The sequence below is a fragment of the Symsagittifera roscoffensis genome, chromosome 6 (assembly GCF_963678635.1).
Source record: "Symsagittifera roscoffensis chromosome 6, txSymRosc1.1, whole genome shotgun sequence".
NCBI lineage: Eukaryota > Metazoa > Xenacoelomorpha > Acoela > Convolutidae > Symsagittifera > Symsagittifera roscoffensis.
The window spans coordinates 27,515,490-27,531,541 of NC_087067.1; the positions used below are offsets into that span (position 1 = coordinate 27,515,490).

A 16,052-nucleotide genomic window follows, 5' to 3' on the forward strand; every position below is an offset into this window, starting at 1 on the left:
ATGGAAACATCCTCTGCAGTATTGCCAGCTACTGGCAATCCGGGATCGGCCGAACTTCAAACGTCTTCTGAAAACCGTCAAAACTCGGATCTGACTTCAAAGTTGACTAATAAGGGGAATCAAAATCATGCACTAACTACATCGAGTACAGTTACGAAAGACCTATCTTCTAGAAAATCGCCAATATCTGAGACCGAAACTCATACATCATCATACAGGAGTTCAAGTCACCAGTTGCTTTCTGGTGGCAAGAGATCCTCAATTGTTGCTCACGTGCCACCTTTCAGTCGATCTATCCAAGCCCCCTTACCCGCGACTAGCGAGTCCAATAATTCTGAGAGTCAATCGACAGATTCGGAAGCTCCGTTAAAAAATTCTCTGAGACAGAGTTCTTCGTCGTCTCTGTCATCGGGAGCCGAAACCACCGAGAGGTCGGCGTCTATCCTTCGACAGTCAAGTTCGAGTAGCACAACTGAGGGCTTCTCGGCTAGCACTGTTGCGGTTTCGGGACCTTCACCCAACTACCTTCCTTCGGACGCAATATCAGTTTTCCATAGCCTAGTTTCCTCTGCAATTGACCAATGCTTACGCAATTCTTCCCAGTCTAAAGTTCGTGTATCCGTTTTCTCAAGTCTGTTCGATACAGTTTCAAGGTCATCTACACAATCAAATTCTCCGACTCTAGAAAGTCAGGAAGCTGCTGGCAACCTGAAGATGACATCAACCCAGACCCGAAATAACGACTCGGCGAATGTGGCGACTTCTGTTTTGAGTATTCCAGGCAGCCGAAAGAATGGAACTATCCAGTCTTCGAACTCGGCAGCAGCTAGATGGACTGCTGACAAAAATGACTCATCTAATGACGCTTATCAGTCCCCAATGGCCTCTCCAAACATGCTCAAAATAGACGAAGAATCATCTTTCAACAATGCGAATGCGCGGGACGAAGTTAATAAATCGAAATCACTTGTGGAAGGTTTGCTAGAAAATGGAGGTCAAAAATCTACAAATTCTCTTTCTCGCCAATCATCAGCTGTCAATAAGTCAGATGTCAAAGGTGAGCCAATTTGAATATTGCAAATTTATTCAGGAATCAATTATGCATAAATTTTGCCAATTTAGTTATGCGCGTAGTAATTAATTAGCATTTTTGTTAAAATTTAGATGCTAAGAGTTGCCTTGAACGCAAATTCCGGGGGCTGCGTAATAAAAATGAAAACTCGAGCGGTTGAGTTGCATTTATTTTTTAATTCATCAATAAACAAAGCCTTTTGAAGATAATTTTAAACTGCTCATTATTTTCAAGCTGATTTACAAATCTCCAGGCCTAATTCAATTTGGCAAGTTGTCTTTCGCTTCGCTCATTAATCAGCCGCGTTTCCCAGTCAGATAAAAAAGAATGAAGACTTTCAATTAGCAAATGTTTTGCTTTGTTCGTTCGCTACCGTTGGCGACGTTGCGACAATATTTTCAAAGTTTATCGAAAACTCTTCACCACGTGTATTATGACAAAACAAAACGTTATTAATTCATTAATAAAAAAACTTTTCTGACGTTTCATTCTATTTCAAATCAGCTTTCAGTTTATCAAAGCATAAAGGAAAACTACCAGTAATTGAATCAAATCTATTTCGTTTAGACGATTCAGTTGTCGCCGAAAATACTGAAAAGGAGCGAGCTGTGACTGTCAAGAGAATATCGCCCAATGACGCTAAAAAGTCTGATCATCAGAAATTAAACGAAGTGAATCGATCTGCAGTAAACAAAGAAGGAACAAAACATTCGTCCGCTGAAGGTAACATCAACTTAGCATCAATTCAGTCGCCACAAGCTGGGGAGGTTTCTCAGGGTTCCAGGAGCCGAGAAGATAAAAACGGTCTAGAACAGGAGACGTCTTCCAACAACAGTTCAAGTGATATGGTTAGTCATCTTACCAAGTATCTATTAGAGCAGCATTTGTTCAACGCTCTCCCGTCTACGCTAGCAGAAAAGAGCGGACAAGTTCAAGCGGCCACCGAGTTGGACTCCCAGACTAAGGCTAGCCTGATGGCCGAAGTTTTCGGCGACGAGCGTCAATTCGCCTCGGCCATAGCGAACGCGACAGTAGCGGCATTAGCATCGCGCCAGCGACTGGGTGTTCAAGAACCGCCTGCAGCTGTTGTCGGCGGTTCTGGAACAACTGATGCGTTGTTTTCAGGACCTTACTCGACGCCAAGTCCGAAGTTAATAGGAACACCCCCACCTTTAACGAAAGATGAACCACTTAACCTCAGCGCACCATCCCCATGCTCGCTTTCACCTACTGAGCAGAAAATAAAGATCGTAGTTGCCAGTGAAAATATAAGCTCATGTGAGCCAACTCGCGAAGTTGCAGTAAGAACTAGAAGCGAATCTTTGGAGGGAAAGGATCAGGATAAGAACGAATCAGGATCAGGTGCCAGTGTGAAGCTGAAAGACAGTTTGTCGGAATCAGTTGATGCAGCTAAAATTTCAACTATGTGTTCGGAAGATGTTGTTCGTGGGCTTCTAGAGAGCAAAAAAACGGTAGTAGAAAGCGGAAAGTTTGGCTCAATTATCGGAAACTTGTCTCCACAAAATGAAAACACGTTAAGTGGGATGCATAAATCAAAATCAGACCCGGGCTGTTTGCGGAGAAATTCAAACGCATTCACGAAGTTGTGTCATAGCTTGATTCATTCGGAAGTAATGAAGTTCAGTGGCTCGGAAATAAATACCTCCTCGCTGGTTTCTTTGAATTCTACCGATAGTACACTGAAGGAAATGAAAAGGCCGACCGATGCGTCAGCTAAGCATCTGCCAGCAAATTTACTGTCCAAAGGTAACAAAAGTTTGTGAATCGGTTTTATAATGTTTTAAAACAAACGCTCTTGCTACAAGCTGTGAAGGGAATGGAATAGCACTCAAAAAGAAAAAGTCATTTTAATAAACAATCACAAGTAATATATCTAAAAACTAATTGGCATTTCGAATTTGTAAAGGATAAGCAATAAGACTAGCTGGTCCACTGACTGGGTGTTTTTTACGGGGTTGACCATATCTATGGTCATTTACTTGGAAACTGTTATTTAGTGATTTTGTAAAACAGAGTTATTTTCAAAAACAAGCTGGCAAACGCAGCGCTAGACGGTCTGTCACTATTTTCTCTAAATATAAAAGTATGAGTTAAAAGTTGAATAATCAGTTAAAGCAAAAAAATTACAGGATTTTGTTGTTGAGATGATTTGTGCTTTGTGATAATCATGGTTTTTAAGTGTGAATTAACGTAGTGATGAATACGCTTATTGAAGATCGTGTTTTTTTGTTGTTTTTCTATGAATTGTCTTTTTATGTAGTGTACTTTTTCATTGATTTTTTTCTGCTTTCGATTAACAAATATTCAAATGTCAAAAAAAGTGAATAATTTCTAGTTGCAAAATTGGATTAATATTTCTGATTGTCCAGCGTAATTAAAAATATAAATTAATCCTGTTAAGAGCTAGAAAAATTTTACCTTTCTTTGTTAGAAAATGCTTCAACGAAAGTCGGTTTTTCGATTTACTGAGGTCATTGACACTTCCAACTGTATAAAAAATCAGCTGATCCTAGAAAGCGTGTTTCAAAAGGAAACCAGTCCAAAAAAATCTGCTTCAAAAAGCATCCCAAAACAGACTTTTCCCAATCGCCTGATTGAACTCTCAGAGCAAAAGTCGCACTATCGAAGAGCAAAAGTGAAAGGGCCACGAAAAACGTGATCGACTTCTACTTTCTAATTTTATTTTCAGATTTCCTATTGATTCAGTTTTCTCAAACTGGGAAAATTTTGTCAAGTGTCAATCATAAATTGTTCTAGAAATTCAAAGAGCTTTAAGGCCATCTATTTTTTACTTAGAAGTTCGAAGTTGAGATTTTTGCAAAATTGCCAGACATCAATTTTTTCTGTTTTCTTGGGTTCATGACTCTTTTCCAACTCTGTTGGCTGTTTTAGATAATACTTACATGTGAGCGTATTAAAAATATTTCTTACTTTATTTCTACCTCAGTTTGTACTTGAGAACAATAATTTTTAAGTGGAACAAAGAATGGCGAAAATCAAGAGTTAAGAAAAATATGTCAGTTTTCTATTATGAGGAAGTTGCTCAGTTTTGAGGGAAGTTGCACAGTTTTCTTTTCGGGTTCGGGATTTTTGGCAGCATAAGCTAAATCTCATCGAGGTTAGAGTGCCTGCAATTTTACTATCTATGGGGTATCGGCTTAGTCGCTTCTGCTTCCCCATTTGAGGAGCGCAAGTAGATTTTGATGTTCATGCATGCATCGGGGTGGGGGAACAAAAAACAACAAATAAGTATTCCGGTTAAAGGGCGTCTACACAGAGGCGAATCTAGGGTTTTCTCGACGAGGGCAGATTTTCAAAAAAATTTACTTTTTTTTAGTTCAATGAAATTGATTTTCTGACCTCCCCAAATCACTATTAAGACTCTATTTCGACCAAATTTTCTGCGCCGTAGGCGAATTTTTGAAAAAACCGGCCAAAAAAGGCGTTTTTAGGTAATTTTTGGAAGGTTTCGTCCAAAAAATTGTGTTTTTTTGGCGCGAACTATCCCCTCATAATTAATATATATTGGCGGGTGGTAGATATACCAGCCGAAGTATCAAGCAGCCGAAAATACGTAGGTGTTAATAGTTACCTAACAGTTATGTAAAAAAGTTACGAAAGTCTTGAAAATTTCATTGATATGAAGTAACGTTTCAAATGTTACTCCGCGCATTTTCGATTGGTTTATACTTCGGCAGGTTTTTTTTGCTCTCATCTTCGCGACTTAAGAATTATTTTAGGCTCTGTCAGCCAAAAATTGATATCTCAAAAGAGTACAAAAGGGGACCCTTTGGGTCGGCAGGGGGTCGAATCCCTGAGGGGGGAGCCTTCGCGCCTCCTCCTAAATCCGCTACTGCTTCTACATAAGTATTATCGGATTAGTCACCGCATAGTGAATTTCATTCGAGAAAAATATATAAAGTTTTTGAAAAATTTCGAGTTTGTTTTAAAAAAATTTTTCAATAATTTGTCTGACTTATTTGGCTTCCGTCCATTTTCTGTCAACTAGCTTGAAGTGCTATGTTTTTTTGTATGTTAAGTGCGAAGCTCTGCTTCGCCTGAGTTAAGATGAGATTCTTCATTCTCCTTCAACTCTTTTCATTGACGATTGAATTGTTTTAGACGACAGTATAATAGCTTCTAAAACAGACACACTCGATACTGCATCATCGGGTCAAACTGCAAAATCTAATGGGAAAACAGTACGAAGCCTGCCGGTGTCACCGATCTCAGAATTGACTAGTGTGAAACAATCATCTATGCCAACAAATGAAGAAACACTGGAATTCACCAACGAGCTTTTGGTATCAATGTCAAATTTGTGCCCATCTACGAAATTGAATAGATCGCATGTTCATTCAATCGTAACTTCATGTATGTTTAACTCGAAAAGTTTTTCGGCTCTAAAACTTCTAAACGAGAGCTTGAAAGAGAAACTCTTAGAAGTTGTTTCGCCATCAAGCGTATCAAGTGCAACTAAAAGGAAAATCGCAGAATTACAACCAGCCGTAGTAATGTCCCCACCTTCTGCAAAAAGTATAAGACTCGGGGGGTTGCGAGAGTCGCCGAACACTTCCTCAAATGGGGGTTCCCCAATTAAGTATCACACAAGTTCTTCGCAGAACTCGAGTCCCCCTGGTGGAAAAGTGGGGAGACCTCCTCTTATGCACAGTTATCCCGAGGAGCCGCCCAGGTTGCTTCCCTACTCACACAATGAGCATCAAGTGTCACAGCAGCAGCAGCAACAACAACAACAACAACAACAGAGTTTAGCAGCAGCTGTCGCCTCGCTCACGGGCACGACGCCAACAGCGCAAGAAACAGCTCATCACCTGAGCCACCTTAGTCAGCAAAGAGCATTGTCAGCTAGTCAGTTGCACGCGGCGTCATCTGCAATGTACCCTAGTCAACTTCATCACTCGTCACCACAGCACTCGGATAGTGTCGCGGCGATGCACGCTCGACTGGCGGCAACCTCGGATTACAGTAGAAACCCTTTGATCAGACACCCTAGTCAGCACCCAACGCCGCATAGCGTGGCCTCGCATGTCTCGGCAACGTCGCCCCATGCTGTGGCGATGGCTGCTGCGACACACGCCCATCATAACTCGTACCTCGTAAGTTGAAATGCTTTGAGCGCTTTGAATTGACTAAGATATGCATGCAATTTAACATTTGAAGTATATTAATAGAGGTGTTAATGATGGTAATCGGCGATCTTAAACCGAAATTCCTAGGTTATAAATTATATTTCAAATTGTGCTAGTTGTCACTTTCGTTAAATTGTTCGAGTTGTTGAAAATGGGGAGGAATTTTGTATTCGTTTACGTTTGGTTTTTTCAACTTTTTTGTTTTCCCTGCAAAATCAGGTACCACAAATAATCATCGGACAGGGTATAGTGATATATCATACTAAAGCCCTTTGACATTAAATAAGTTCCAAAAATATTTCTTATTGTCGCGAAAAACCGGTTTGAAATTTGTGATTTTTCAAACCGTTATTTTCGAGCGATCGAGTAACATTTGCTAGATATGTTATAATTTAGGCTATAAGCACTTGATTTGACTGAAAGGAAGGAAAACTAGTTTTCGAAGCTTCATTTTACTCTTCTCTGGAAAGAAAATTATTTGAAAAATATTTAAAAATTCTAGTGCAAAAATTCTAGTTTTAAAAAATTTTTATTCATTTTTGGATACCATTCGATTCACTTATGACGAATTCACCAAATTTCTACGCGTCGGGCTGGACTTTTTTTTCAGTATGTATGAAGTTATAGAAATATACGAATTTTTCAGTTTGTATGAAGTTTTTTCCAACTAAAGCTGCAAATATTGGTGCTACTTTTGGTGGCACCGTTACTGCTTTTTAATAGAATATGCCTGGACATTTGATAATTAAGTTTTTTGTTTTAAACAACAGCACAATAATAAAAACTTTGAGAAATTTTCCAACTCAATGTGTCTCGCAAATTTTTGAAATGCATGTTTTATATATCATTTGGCTTTATGCTTACCAATTTATTACATGCAAAGTTAGCGTTGAGGCCTTTAGTTTGCTATATGCCAATTTATTTCATGCAAAATTGTGTCTATCTATCATTGGTGCCACTCTTGCTGCATCGAACTGGCAATTTATTAGCATATATAGCTGCTTTATTTGTAACTAGTATTTGCCGATAGTTAAGCTTCCGTGGCCGAAATGGCAGGGCGTGAGAATTCAAATCTCGAGGTGCCAGGTTCGAATCCGGTAGGTAGCTTAGTTTTACTTATTCGAGGCTTATTTCTACTTTTTATACTGCTTATTATAAAGCTGCTTTTTTGCTGTATTCTCGGTAGTGTTTGCGAAGCTTTGCCTCTGTGTAAAATTTTTCGCCCTAACTTTCTATATTTTCATTTTTTTTATTCGGCTTAGCTCACAAGCTTATGCGACCTAAATTTTTCGGCCTATGTTTGATCGGCTTAGTTACCTTGATTTGTTTTGTTTTGCTTCAAGGGAAAAAAGAGGTTAAAAAAATCAGGTAGTTTGTTCGGCGAAAATTCAGTCTTAAAACTTAATTGCTAAAAAAAATTGTGTCAACAATTTCGTATGGTATTTTTTGTTATCGGCTTAATGAGCGGCTTAGAGTGCCTGTTTTGTTGGCTCAATGCACGCATTGTCGGCTTAGTGTCCCCTCAATAAAAAATTCAAGATTTTTTTTAATTGCTGTTTTTTGACTATTTTGATTTTTTTTTCTTTTTTCCTCAAAAAATATATTTTTTCGATTTTGTTATTTCCGTCTCAATTTTTTGTCGGTAGCTTGCAATGCTGTGATTGCTTTCTATCACAAGTGAAGCGAAGCTCCGCTTCGCCTCTGTGTACACTTTTCCAACTGTCTGCTTTCTTTATCACTTAACTTTGTTTTTTTTTTAGAATAATTTGCAGAAATCGGCAGCTGTCGCGCAGGCAGCAGCGCTCATGAAGTCACAACAACAGCACGCATTAGGTCACTCGTCTTCAACCAGTGCTCTTCACCACGGGTCTTCGGGAGTTCATGCTTCGCCACCCGGTGCTACTGGCGGACCCCCGGGAACCGCTGGTCCTCATCACAATCCCCACCCAGTAGCTGACTCTATGACGGCAGCAGCAGTTGCGGCTCAGTATCATCACAATTCAGCCGCCGAGCACCTTCGGCTATTTCCGAACTACCAGGGATCGCATGTACCGAAACGTGAGTTCGCGTTGCGCACCAACTTCACTTGTTCTCTTTTGCTTAGGTGAACCGAAAACTATAATACTGCCTGTCGATTCATGACAGCGCGCTCAAGCAGAATAAGCTTGCAAAGTTAACCTTTGGTTTCAACTTTTCAATAGCTCTTATACAAAAGTTTTTGGCAGTTGAATTAGAATTAAAAGCTATTAAAATCGGTTCGAGAAAGTTTTCTGGAGGCGGAATTACACGAAGCGCATGTAAGTGCCAATTAAAATTACTTCATTTGTAAGTGATAGAGACTGAAACTATAATAATTGGTCTGATTTTTAGAAAGATTGTTTTATATTATATGCAGATTTTGTACCGTGTTTGTCAAGTATAAGTGTAATTATCGGTGTTCTGAGTTTTTGGCTCGTCGAATTTTCTGCTATAGTAACTTGATTTTTATGAGTAATTGATGCGTATTTAAAAATTGTAGCATCGTTAAGACATGCGTGTCATGCTGCAGCTAGAATGTAGCAGCCCATGCCTCCTAGAATTAAAAGATTTAATCACAGATCAATGGTGTTGTGGCATTTTTAAGTTACAGAATTTTGATAATTTTAATGTTCAAGTTTCGAAGTCAATTGAGAATCGAAATTTGTTCAGTGATTTTCATTTGATTCATTTTTTCCCTTCCTTTATCCCTTCTTTAAATGTGTACAATTGTGATCTTTTCAGTCCTTCAACCCTCAGGAGTCCCGAATGCGTCCCAGATGGCATCCGCAGCGGCCCAAAATACTGCCGGGCACCGTTCGCCGATTCTAGCAGCAAATTCGTCCCTGAACAAAATGCCCTCCCAGAACCCCCATTATGGAGCCGGAAACTCAGTCGGAACAACTGGGTCCCATTACCCGCATGCGTCACTTGCCGGAGCCAATCCAACTGCGCATGAACTTGAGTCACAGGTATGATACCTGGTGATAAAATTCAATCCTAAACTTAAATGCCAAGATATTATGCTACTAATAGCAGAGGGGAAGGTCTTAGCATATGGTATCAGGTATCTCACTGTAAAATGCACTCGGCTTCTCTGACCAATTATGTTTTGTCAAACTGTGACGAGCTTCAAGAGTTCTAAATTTTAGAGTTCAAAATAAAACGGCCATGACCTAACTGTCAACGTCAATTCACCGCTACTATTTTGTCGTTAACTAATCACCTAAAGGAATTTGTAAATTTGACAGGGGTAAACATAAGAAAACCATCGTTTTGCAATAAGTGTGGTGTCTTGCATACCTCAGATAAGATTAATCTCTAAGCGAACTAATTGTCTGATTAGTCAAGCTAACATGAAAGAGAACAATTTCAGGAATTTCAGGAATGATGATCAGGCTTATCACGAATGTCCTTTCTTTTGGAGCTTCGAATTTCTGTTGCTCAAGTGTAAGCTATAGATGGACTTGATTATATAAAGAGGGGTTATGCTTTTCATGGCCCAAAATATTTGTGTCTGATAGGCTTTTGCTCAACAATTATCATGCTTAATAGCTCTTTTAACTTCAGGGGAGCTTTTGTAGTTCTTTTGGTCGTAAGTTTTTTGACTGGTTAGAACCGTCCGAGATATGAGGGAATGTTTAGCGCCGTGACTAGCCATTTGGAGGGAGCATTAGTTAGTAAATGTTTCTATGAATGTTTCATATTTCTCGATACAATTTAGTGTTTTGCTCCAGTTTGAAGTAATTTTCCGTTGGAAGCTCGGGTTTTCAAATGACTTTATGCGAATACACTTTTCGTTATGGATGGATATTAATAGCACTTAATATTTGCAAACCGGATTCTCTGTGATCCGGATTGCGTGGTTTTCATTTTGGCGCATGTTGGTCTTCCAGTCTGTGCGCTGTTTGCAGTATTGAGGGGCACGGATGCTTTTCAAAATCTGTGCGTGATCTCGGCTCAAAAGAATCTATTGCAACATGTTGAAAATTGAACGCCTTCAAAGACAGCAGTGACCATAACTGTGCCGATTGAAGATGTTCCTGAAGGGTCACTGCTTGAGAGCCAAATGTTGCATTTGTGACTTGTTTAATAGAGTGGAAGCTAATTTTGGTTCACACAGAAAATGCCAAGACATAACATCCGGAGAATTGGAAGAACATTTTAATGATTATCTATTTAAATGAGGAAAGACTTGTTGGTCTCGATGCCAAAATAGCAATTGAGGAGGCAGTCGACAGATAGTCAAAGGAGGCAATCGAAAAAATTTTGGAAAAAGTTATTCACGGAAGAGCTGATCTGAGCAGGTCAACTATAAAACTCGAAAAAAATACAAATAAACGAAATAGCTTTTTGTCAATTTTTGTTCAAAAGTCTGTGATCGTTGTTTTGGCGCCTTTATTTAGTTTTTTCAACAGTATAGATTATCATAAATTGAGCAAAGGTTTCCACCGAATTAGGTCATGTGCTTTTAATATTTACTTTTTCAGAAGCCTTAAATTTAATCCCGCTTTTTTCTTTTGTCGGATTGACTTTTGAAATTTTGCAAAGCAAATTTTTAATTGGCAACGAATGAAGTGCAACACGTCATTTAGCTGGTGTGCTTTTTTCTAAAGTTTTTTTTTCAGGAAAAAATTTTTTAGAAATTATTGACGATCTACTTTTTCCGCAGTTTTTTTCTTTGGAAGCTCTTAAATTCATTTGTCAAATTAAAGGCAAATTAAGCCCTTCATTAAGTAAATTGCAAAAACGCGCGAAAAATTTTATTGGTTTCTTGTAACGGAATTTGCAGTGGAATGAAAAGTTGGTGTTTTTCTCAAATTCAGCAGGCTTATGGAAAATATTTTTAATTTCCCGTTGTTATTTTTAAATGCCACTGAGTGTAGCGAAGATTGGGCGGAAAAGTTTTTCCCATTTCGTAAAGTAATCGGAACAGAAAAATATAGCAATCCAATGAACGAGAAACGCAAAAATTTTTGTTCAAAATTTAAACCGCTTTCTGAGTAACACCAAATTGTAAAACCGAATGGATCTTGTTAACTATTTCCCCCTATTTCGATTTTCAGAAATTCAACTTTGGAGGCCACTTTTTCAATAGCTTAAAAGAATTTTCAGAAAATATATATGAAATTTTTACGTGAGTATTATATAAATAGTGAGTAATACAAATACGAACGCGCGAAAATGAAAACCCTCTTAATTGTTGACATTTTTGAAATGCATATTTTATACAGAAATAGTTGTCAAAAATAGTACATGCATAGGGGGAATAGTTAACAAGGTCCAAAAAGGGGGAGGAAATAGTTAACAAGATCCAACCGAATAAATCGGTGTTTCTTTTCAGTATATTTCTTAAAGCAAAAATTAGCTCCAAATTTTGCAACTTCTGTCTCATGGTTTTCTTAGTGTTAATGAATGAAGTGATATTCAATTATTCGTTAATGCATCTTTTAGTCTTTGGTGGTTTGTTAGTAATTTTTTAATTTCAGTTTTCAAGCAGTGATCAAGGTATGCTAACCGTGATTGAACTGGGAATTGGCGCAAAAGCCCCATTTAATTTTTTGAACTCCCTTGGAAACACAAAATTAGCTATTGATCCTTTTACACAATTTTTCACGCTTCAATTAGATTTTTTCCTGCTAATTTATAATTTCTTGATTTAGTTAGATTTTCAATTTCTTTTCAGTTCAATTTCACTTCTAAAAATTGACAGAAAATTTTATTGGAGTTTAAAGAACTTCAACGCCAAAGTTTTCGGTTATGCTCAAAAAATAATCGTATTTTCTTGAGTTCATTGGGCTTGTTCCAACTCTGGTTGCCGTGTTTTTCCTAGTAAGGCACTTTTTTGCGGAATCGCAACATTTCCGCTCATTTTAAGATTTTAAGCGCATCCATGACTGATCGGTATCAGGAGTCGAACCTGTGTATGCTGCAAGAATTATTTCTTCTCAATTAAAGATAAGGTTTTGCTGGCTGATATTTGTAAAGCACGCATGTGTGATTTTATAACTTTTCTATTCAATTGCACTTGCTAAAAGATAGCCTAATTACAAAAATGCATAGGCGCGAAAAAATGCGAATGGCTTTTAAATTTTGAAATTTGAACACATAATACATTACCCTTGCGATAACGAGGGTATTCCAATCAGGTACTTTACTTTTATCCCGCAAACAACTTTTTTTCCCGTAAACAACTTGGTTGATAATGAATTCTAATTTTGTAGTTTCTCTTGCATACTTTATCTGGTGGTAGCGCATACGCCTATGGGGTAACGCATACGCAGTCCTTCATTTTAAAAATCGAAATTTGCTTCTCACATCGATTGTAATTTTACCACCTCGGTTTGTAAAAAATTATTTTTTTCCCTTTTTTCTCCCTCTTTTAATCGGCAAAATAAACGTCAGCCTAATTAATATCGACTTAGTGGCCTCTTATTGCGTCGTTAGGTGCGAAAAAAGTTTTGTGTGCGCTCTGAGGGAAATTTTTTTCCAAGTTAAGAATTTATTGAACTTTTTTTCGACATGAATGATTTCTGCTCAGGTTTTTGTGCTTTTTTGGACTGTTGTGTTGTGCTTTTTTGGACTGTCGTCCGTCTGTTTACACAAGCGTAGCTTGTGTTATAGTATGAGCTTTCTTTTTTCCAACCTAAGTCGCAAATATTGTTGCCACAAAATGTGTTCATTTTGAAAGTGTTCATTTTGATCAAGCTATTAAGCTATTATTGCATTGTTTCGTATACTAGTTTAAATGCGTCCGCTCTATTAATGGAGGCATGTTAATTGGAAAATTTCTTTTTTCATTTTGACTGGTACTGCTAATGCATCTTAATTGGCTTGCATCACTTAGCAATTATGTAGACTCATAATTGGCGTGCGTCACTTATGAAATTTTGTATACTCAAATTTTACTCATTCAGTTTTTCTCAGTAGCGTTATCGGTCATATTTTCGCTTGTGTATGCGGAGTGCAACTTCGCTTCTGTGTCATATTTGTCAGCTTAGTTCCCTTAGATCAATGGTTTAGTTCTATTCCAAGTTGCGGTAATCCCCAAGCTTGAGACGACAAATGATCCAGTTGCCTCTGTGTTTAATGATCAAGCTTTCTCAATTTGCGCAATTTTTTCTAAAAGTTGGCTGCAAATTTTCTCGAAATTTGAAAATCTTCAACGCCAAGTTTGAAGTTTTTCGAAAATGTTTAAAAATAATCGTTGAATCTTGTGACTTTCTTGCGTTCATTGGCGTTTTCCGTTTCTGTTAGATGTGTTTTTTACTGCCAAACGTACTACGCCAAGTCATATTTTTGCAGAATTGAAATAGTTCCGCTCATTTAAAGAGCATCCCTGGCTGATTGGTATCAGGAGCCAAACATAGTATGCAGCAAGAATTTTTTTCTCAAGTGAAATTTTTGCTGACTGATTTTTGTTAAGCACGCACGTGTAAGGATATAAATCTCATAAGCTGTAGACTAAGTAGTCTGGTGTTAACCTGTTTGCTTTTGAAGCGGCATGTTATGATATTAATACATAAGTGAACGAATGAAAGGCTTTATTATCTGGGCTTATGATTGCTCTTTCCTGAATCTTTCCTGTAGCGATGTGTAGCTAGTAGATTCGCTTTTCTTGCGATTTGCCTATCCATTTAATCTGCTCCTTGAAAATCAAATTTAGTGTTATTTTAAACCTTGCGAAAAGTAGACTTGGTAGAAGACTTTTTCCGTAAACGATGTTAATATACATTTTAATGCTATATTTTTGTTGTATCGTACGTTATGCGAAGCTCTGCTTAGCCTCTGTGTTTAAATATGGTTTATACATGAATTATTCTGAAAATTACGTCGTTAGGAGTGATTTCTCAGTTTCCTTAGGAACTCAAAAATTGTTTCGGTCTTTTTTTTTAAAAGAAAATTTCACTGTATTTCAAAAGCGAGACCACATTTTTGCTTAACTATTATGTGTTTTTCGTGCCATCATGTGTTTTTCATGAAGACACTTACATAGGTGGTAATGATTTTTTTGCTCTTTTTCATGAAAAAGTTCACGCCAAATTAATAAGGTCATTTAGTTTTGAGTTCGTTTGGTAAAAGGAGGGCAAATAGCATTGTCTAATTACGAAAGCAATAATGGCGTCAAACATTTTAACGTCTTCTAGTTTCGAATTTGGATTTTGATTGTTAAGTTTCCAAGCAGAAAAGATAAACTACCTATTGATCCAGTTTTCTCAAATTAGCTTATTTGTATAAAAAAACTGATAACCATAAATTTCAAAGAGCTTTAAGGCTATGCATTTTCTCCAAGAAAAACAAGTGTGTATTTTTTCGGTTTTCTTGAATTTATTGAAACTTTTTTAACTGTCGGCTATGTTCTCATAATGGTTGTTCTCTTAAGTAGAAACCTATATATAGAAAACATAAAATATAAAGCTATATAAAACCTAAATAGCTTTTACTTTCTTCAGAGTCGAAATTTGGGCCGATCATTTAGGAGCAAATTTTATCCTCTAAGAGGTTTCGAATAAGTTGCTGTTTTGCACATAACCTAAATATAGCACTGTTTATTGATTGAAGTATACCTTATTAGTCGAATGCGCTTTTGATTTATTTCAATTTCGCTAATGAGATCACATGTTCGATTGTTAATAGTTTCCTTTTCTGTGACCATTTTGTTCTCCAAAAGTGTCAGAAAAAAGTCAGCGAAGGTCGTCGTTTGTCTCTCGTCAAAGAAAAAGAGGTTATTGAAAACAAAATTGTTAAATTGAGTCTACCTACCAAATTGAAAACACATTTTAGCTGATAGGAAATAATTATTCTGCCGTAAAAAGTAAAAAAGTAGGCTAATTCTTTCCTCTCAGTTAATTGGAGTTTTCTGTGGTGTAATTGGAAGAAGAATCGAATTCCTTTTTCACAAAGCATGCTCGACACATTGTTCTCAAATCCTTAGTCCACGTTGAAGTCTTATTTCTAATTTGGATTGACCAAATTTTTAGGTTGACTTTTGTTTCAGGGTCGACCCAGTAGATTTTTGAGCTCTCCTAAGTAACGACAGAGACCCTATTTTGACCAAATTCCCTGAAAGTTGTGAAAAACAGGCACTTTTTGGAAGGATTTATAAAAAAAACGCGTTTTTTCGGCACACCCTTAAGAGAAGCCGTGCTCTACCTCCTTCCATTTCCTACTGATTGCAACACCTGTATAAGCACAAGAGTTTGCGGGTTCAATTTTGAAAATAATTGTCAACTTGGTTTGGATATTTTTGTTTTCGGTCACCATGCCTTCGTAGAATCGTCGCGTTCTGTTCGATACTTGTAAAAAATCAATCAGATTAAATTAATCAAAAAGCAAATGCCCTTTTCTTGGAAGTTTCAACAGATGAAAGGTAATAATAGATATAATTTAAGTTCCAAATTTGCATAAAAATTTGAAGTTGCATGCAATTTTGTTCAGAATTGGCTGATAGCTTCAAAAATTAATATTAATACTGACTGTGCCCAAAATTTTTATGTCAGTCAACAAAGCTGGTCCGAAATTTTCGATTTGCAGACTAACTTTCTGGCCAACTCGATTTTAGTTCTATTTCATTTTTTTTTAAATTAGTACTCATGAATGTAGTGAATACTCTTATATAGGTTTAAGTGATTTTTTGTTGTTTTTTTAGGAAAAAGTGTTAAATTGCTCCAATAAGTACAGATGTGCATTCATACCTCTTAATGCATTCATGAATGCACTTAGGTATATATGCACTTTTTGAGTTCAATTGAAATTCATCTGCTGAAAGTTACGTAAATAGCACAAGTTATGTA

The 16,052-nt window shown here is 37.3% G+C and overlaps 3 protein-coding genes across 3 annotated transcripts in view; 2 read left to right on the top strand and 1 right to left on the bottom strand.

The window, feature by feature from the left end:
- LOC134848672 (serine-rich adhesin for platelets-like) lies at nt 1-2,768 on the top strand. The gene is made up of 3 exons (XM_063866188.1): nt 1-1,057; nt 1,640-2,514; nt 2,688-2,768. Exons 1-3 carry the CDS (start codon nt 1-3, stop codon nt 2,766-2,768), a joined length of 2,013 nt encoding a protein of 670 aa, XP_063722258.1.
- The window catches only part of LOC134847518 (trifunctional enzyme subunit beta, mitochondrial-like), a 436,678-nt gene that overhangs the window by 302,687 nt on the left and 117,939 nt on the right, over nt 1-16,052 (bottom strand). The window lies entirely within an intron of this gene.
- The window catches only part of LOC134847517 (la-related protein Larp4B-like), a 27,730-nt gene continuing 14,409 nt past the window's right edge, over nt 2,732-16,052 (top strand). Inside the window, exons 1-4 of the mRNA XM_063864568.1 lie at nt 2,732-2,839; nt 5,216-6,210; nt 8,004-8,301; nt 9,004-9,230. Coding sequence (XP_063720638.1) covers nt 2,782-2,839; nt 5,216-6,210; nt 8,004-8,301; nt 9,004-9,230 — 1,578 coding nt within the window. The 5' untranslated portion in view covers nt 2,732-2,781. The remainder of the gene's footprint in view (nt 2,840-5,215; nt 6,211-8,003; nt 8,302-9,003; nt 9,231-16,052) is intronic.

Excerpts from the sequence above, each read along its gene's own strand:
- LOC134848672 (XM_063866188.1), top strand. The coding sequence starts at position 1 with ATGGAAACATCCTCTGCAGTATTGCCAGCTACTGGCAATCCGGGATCG. Across the intron at positions 1,058-1,639 it reads CAATAAGTCAGATGTCAAAG|ACGATTCAGTTGTCGCCGAA; the intron begins GTGAGCCAATTT and ends TATTTCGTTTAG. Across the intron at positions 2,515-2,687 it reads CTATGTGTTCGGAAGATGTT|CTTGATTCATTCGGAAGTAA; the intron begins GTTCGTGGGCTT and ends GTTGTGTCATAG.